This window comes from Notothenia rossii (genome assembly GCF_949606895.1).
Source record: "Notothenia rossii genome assembly, chromosome: 5".
Lineage (NCBI taxonomy): Eukaryota > Metazoa > Chordata > Actinopteri > Perciformes > Nototheniidae > Notothenia > Notothenia rossii.
The window spans coordinates 65,911,738-65,917,737 of record NC_136903.1 but is presented as its reverse complement, the minus strand read 5'-3'; the positions used below and the strand labels follow the sequence as shown (position 1 = coordinate 65,917,737).

General features: G+C 38.9%; 1 protein-coding gene across 2 annotated transcripts in view; it reads right to left on the bottom strand.

The window, feature by feature from the left end:
* Nucleotides 1-675: 675 nt before the first annotated feature.
* The window catches only part of spdef (SAM pointed domain containing ets transcription factor), a 29,346-nt gene continuing 24,021 nt past the window's right edge, over nt 676-6,000 (bottom strand). For both annotated transcript variants that reach the window (XM_079685633.1, XM_079685634.1), the window contains 5 exons: nt 4,680-5,124; nt 3,735-3,932; nt 3,411-3,458; nt 2,956-3,090; nt 676-2,329 (listed from right to left, as the gene is read on the bottom strand). In XM_079685633.1, coding sequence (XP_079541759.1) covers nt 2,151-2,329; nt 2,956-3,090; nt 3,411-3,458; nt 3,735-3,932; nt 4,680-5,115 — 996 coding nt within the window. In that variant the 5' untranslated portion in view covers nt 5,116-5,124 and the 3' untranslated portion in view covers nt 676-2,150. The remainder of the gene's footprint in view (nt 2,330-2,955; nt 3,091-3,410; nt 3,459-3,734; nt 3,933-4,679; nt 5,125-6,000) is intronic.

Sequence of the window (6,000 nt, the reverse complement as noted above, 5' to 3'; positions counted from 1 at the left end):
TTCCTCGGCCGCTCTGTAAAATGATATGCTATGCAACATTTTGATCTGATCTCTGGATAGATATTTCCTCCTGTAATAATATTTGTATTCAACTCCCTCCAGAAAGGGCTGAGGACGAGTTGGCTTGGGCTCAGTTTAAATATTGAACTAAAACGGTTGTTTTGTGGCAGCTTTGGTGAGTGGATGTGGCCGATTCATAATTTCCTCCCACTTGTTTGTACTCCACCATCTGTAATTAACATTTTCCAATGGATTATCAAATCACTGTGGTGCTGATGAATCACATAGAGTGTCACACATTCTCCTTAAATTGTAACCCCCCTTGCTCCCTTTAATCAATGTTTCCCCTCTGAGATTTAAAAACTGTAAAATAAAAGCAAAGATGAATGTACCTTCCACAAGACACACCTTACTCACAGCTCATTGTAGCTGCAGGCCCTTTTTTCTTGGCAGATTTAGACTACAGAGCTTCTGGTTCACTTCCAATGAAAAATTATGACACATTTTAAAACCCGTTGGAATATATTAAGAAAAAGCAGTTAGTCAACAAAAAATCTGAACCAGGAAATATCACAGCAAAAATAAGTATATATAGTAAATTACAGATGAGTTGTTGAGCATTGTATTTGAAGGCACTGCAAACCGTTTCTTTGTTGGACACAGATGCAAATTCAGTTAAAAAACAGAGTTTATTAAGTCTTGTTTGAAGCTTGGATAACCTATTCTTGCTGAGGCAGACATTCAGGAATTTTCCGGATTAAGTTATTATCAGTAATAACAAGTGTGTAGTAAGCAGCGGCAAAACTTCCAAATGTAATAAAATAATGAATGAAATAAATACTCATATGAATAAATCCAGATCGAATACATGACTTTGAAATTGTGAATAAATCCAATACAATTTGTGTATAAATGCTATTAGGTATAAAGTTTGATGCAGATATGTTTTTTTTCCACTCCAGCTGTTGCTTATGTAAATTATCAAAATGTGTGCATTATTCAGAAAAGGCATTCATTTAATAATATAGCTTTAAAGTAAACTCTTAGTGGGAAATTATGATGTAGTTAAATGACTTAAACAACGCTAATTAGCACAACAACAACAACAAAACTCACAACCAAGAATGATTAGTGTTGTAGTTATTGATAGAAAACCAAGCTATTGTATGAGCTACATTTGGAACATGGTGCTAAATGAATCAAAAATATATATAATCCATATCATTTTCTAGAAATATTCAGTTTGAACAACACTGGTAAACGGTCCAACCATGGATCTACAAACAAAGTTGAATTATTTTACAAGCTTACATCATATACTTTGTAATTATTGATATGATTTTTTATTTCACATCTATTTATTTTATTTTGAATGCTTCCATAGTTAAAAACAACAACATTAAATGCCTTGCAGGGCAGAACAAACAAAAGTTAACAGAATAAAATATAAAGCAGGGCTCTCCAGCAGGGAAACCATATTAAGGAAATTGTTCACTCCCTAAAGTGACACCTTGGAAAAGTAATGACATGACACCTGTTCGTTTAGAAACAGGTTTCGCTTCGAGGTTTCCTTCTCTGTACTTTTGAGATTATACAAAGATAGTCGATGGGTTTCAGTAGAAGATGACTGATTGTGAGTACAACAGCCAGGACCAAACCCAAAACAAGCAAAACAATCCCAACCACCATTTCCAACTGTGTCAGGAAAACTGGCTCTAATTCAAACAGAGACAGTGGTCAAGATGAGCGAAACAAAAAGACAAAGCAAATGTAGCTGTGGGCGTTTTCCTGAGAGCAATCAGATCTAACTGTTTGCTGTGAGGAGTCAAATGAGATCACATTAAGGAAAGATAAACAGGCAGATAATGCAAAAAATGACAAGGCAGGTTTATTTTGTTTTGTGTTTTAATCTGCTTTGGTTTCATTAAGGGAAAAGCCTCCACAGCCACATTGTTTTGTCTCTTCCTCTCGAGCCCATGCACAGAAAACCTTCATTCAGTTGCTTCAGTGTTGGCAGAGAAAGTGTGTTAGGTCTTTCGGTGTTTCCTGTCACCTTTTCATGTCGTGCATAGGTGTTCAAGTGCATTGTGAGACAGTTTGTCCTCTGGGTTTGGTAGGTTTCCGTCTCCTCCTCCTCCTCCTCCTCTTCCTCACACTGGGTGAACAAACTGGTACACCAGTCTCTGGGACACGTCAGGCTTGCGGATGATGCCCTTCTTGTAGTACTGACGTATGGAGCGGCTCAGTTTGTCATAGTTCATGGCAGGTCGGTTCTTCCTGAGTCCCCACAGCCTCGCCACGTGAGCAGAGTCTTCGATTTTAAAAATACCTGGTGGGAAACACACGAGATGTTTGTGAGTGATAGAGGGGAAATTAAACCAACAGATGGGTGTTTGTTTTTTATGAATTGCCACATAGCGAGCAATGTAAGACTTCCAAATCAGGCATTTTTATTGTACTTTCATTTAAATTAGAAGTCTCATTAACATCACAGTTTAAAATGACCTGCCATGAAAGCAGTCATAATAATTTACCATTTTAATCTTAGTTTACAACTTTTAATCTAATGTTTGCTCTCTTCTGGTTTGTTTGGTTTTAATATTTTAAATTGTGAAAGTTGTTTAACCGTTGGGAACAAGTTGACTACTTTAATATACAGTATGAATGTTAGTTTTTGACATGTTGTATAAGAGTTACATTTAAAAAAGAAGTGTTAGTTGAAAAGTACAACATTAAATGCATTATTGTGAGCTGTTGAAAGCTCTTAAAATGTTATGTTTAGGCTCTGAATGCAGTTAAAGTACAATAAATCATTATAAATATATTAGTTTTTGTCACCTTTCCCTTCCAACGTGTGTCTTATAATGACACAGCAATGAGTAAAGCCCAAGTAGTTTAAATTTCCTTTAAAGAGATGTGGTCAAAAATACTTGTTGATACTGTAATAAAACGTACCTTTTTCCTTGTTGAGCCAGCGGATGCAGCGTCCGTAGCTGTGAGGTTTCAGCAGCAGCTCTCTGAGGAACTGCCACAGATGGATGGGCTGACCGGAACAAGAGGAATCTGCCTCGGACCAAAGATCCTCCCCAGCTGAAATATAAAGAAAACATTTTACATTAAAGGCCACAGTGTAGAGATTTACTCATAAAACCTACTCAAACGTTATCAAGTGTTTCATTTCATTTCATTTTCAAGTGTCTGTTGAACAAAAGCTACGTTTTAGTAATAAAAGTCTACTCCAACAATGCACATTTACTTTAATTTGTAGGTGAATTGCAGGAAGGAGAAACTTTTATATATATCAATAGGATAAAACAGAATGTAAAAGGGTACTCTTAAGAAATGAAACATGTGTATACATTCATAACATGCATGTTTTATTCATTACAGTTAAATATAGTTTGACTTACCTGTAGTTTTTGTATCTCCAACTGAACACCTCTCTTTCATCCAGGCAGCTGAAAAGATAAGATATATAGACAATTACTTTAAATGCATAAGAAAAAAATTCTTTCAATAAATGTTATCCTTACACCTGTTACTCTTTGAGTTATATATTGTTCTGACTGCGAAACATAATTGATGATATTGTGCTAAATAAAGGAAATGGACTCATACTGTGTTATGAAACACTCAAAATGCAAATTCAGTTTCTAACAGCCGGACATTTTACAATGCAATCATTGTAGGATCTGCATCACATAGATAAACGGATTAAATAAACACACACACACCTGACTTCCAGATGTCCAGGTGTGCGTGCAGCGTGTCTCCACACTGCGGGGAGCGCTGGAGGAACTCCTCCTCGCTCATGGCACACAGGTCCTTCCCTGTCTGATCCATGAAGGCCTTCCCTGCGTGGGGCAGCCTGTACAGATGTTCAGTCCACAGCAGCCACTTCTGGACATTTCCTGTGTTCCACTCTATGGGGTCTATAAAAAGGACAGAAAACATTGAGAAAACTCCCTGCAGTAAATCAGTGCTCCTTTTAGTGCTATGTTAAATGTATTTTTCCTTGTTTCTTGTGTTAAATATTTGTCTTTGAAAATGAAAATTGATCCAACAATTCAGTTATCCTATTGTATTGTATCGTATTTGTTCAAGTATTGAGTAAAGTCAATTAAATTCCCTGTTTTTTGTTTGTTATGTTACGACATTGATTCAGAATATATTTACGGAAACCACAAGTTAATCACACTTGTATGCCATCATATTTCGAATCAGTTGAACAGATGCCTTGAGTTCATAGCTTTATGACAGGCGAAGGTTCACAATACATAATGCTTCCTCTGTTTGCTTTTTGCAGGAGAGACCTCGCCCTTAAGACTGTGTACACTATCTACCGGCAGGAAAGAAACATCACTGTTAGAATCCAGGAGAACGCATGCAAAGGTCAGGATTAAACAGATCCTGGAGCAGGCAAACACACCTGTGCGTCAGAGAGGATATTATTTAAGAGATCTGTCATCTTCTCTGGGCTGTCCACACAAATATCTGTTGATTTTGGTCCAGTAGCTTAAGTTGAATAAATATCCCTCTACTTGGCTTGGGTTTTTTTTTCATGAAAAATATCTTGTGTGCATTAAAAATGTTCTTTCTTTGTCAGTGATGTGTCTTAACAGTAAAGCCCCTCGTGAAGATGACGGACTGTAGTAGCAGGTGTGGTCAATTCAGCCTACCTGGGGTGATGTTGAGCAGTTTGCAGGCTGTTTCAATGTCCTTTAGCACTTCTCCCACCACCATGCTCTGCACCTGCTCCAGGGACCGCTCCTCCTCCTGCCCCTCCAGCCCAGGAGAGAGGCCGTGTTCCTGGCTGTCGATGACGGGGCACTGCTCTGGTTCCTCCTGGGGCTCCATGCGGTACATGGGTACAGCCACAGCTGGAGAAGCCTCAGAAACTTTCACCAGCCAAGTGGCATCTTCAGTGAGAAGCATGTCGAAACAGGACAGATAGACACCACGTTCCTGGCCCTCTACGCATGGTTTGGTCTCCCCGATGTCCCAGGGCTCTCCAGAGTCTCTGTTTCGCTCCAGGACGGCCAGGGAGTCCTCTGTCATCCCAATCGGTGATCTGTACTCTGTTCCTTCTGATAAACTGCCCTCTGGATTTGACATAACTGGTACCTGGAGACAAGGGAGACATAACATCCACATTTAACATAATATTTATAACCTGTTGCTTGCATATAACCGGAGAGTTGTGAGCTAAAAGCTAAAAGTTTAAAAGAATGCTCTCAGAATTGCAAAAGAAGAATACAAAAAAGCATATTTCTGAACTGAACACACTGAAAAGCGTGAAATTAGAAAGAATGAACAGATCATTCTGTCCCCGAAGCACTTTCAAAGATGAGTAAATGTTATTATAAATGTAATTTAAATATGCTCATAAACTAAAAGTCTATCTTACAAACAAGTATCAGTTTGATAAAAATCAGCTCCTCAAGTCAAAGTGAGAATACCTCCTCCAAATGTTCCTCTTCTGCGATTCTCTGGCTGCTAAACAAGCATTTCTTTTTCTTTAGTAATAATCTCCTTCAGAGCTGCTGCAGGCGAGGGTTCCTGTTCTTTAATGTGAGCAGGCTGAAGTGAGGATGTTCTATAAGAACCCCGAGAATGGAGATATTGGGGAAATGACCCTCAAGAGAGTTAAAAGACACTTAGCTCTGACCGGCATGGGGCAAAATGGATTTGACTGAGTCTCTTATTTGTGGGTCAGTGGCCCAGAATGGCTGACGTGTTGGGGGTAGGTGACTCGTATTGAGACTTGAGGCAGCTCTGCCGCCTCCTCGGCTTTCAAAGTGCCGTCTCTGCAGCCCTCTGTCTCCCCTGTCAGCTGGAGTTTTTAATCAAGTTAGATAATGTGGAAAGGAGCGTCCACTAAACCGTGTGTTTTGGTAGTTTTATGAACACTCCACTGATAGCTGTGAGAGCTTGTTCTTAACAGGAAATTGCCATCATAAGTGTTCATTTATGGACGTCAGCCGTAGCACAAGTGTTGTA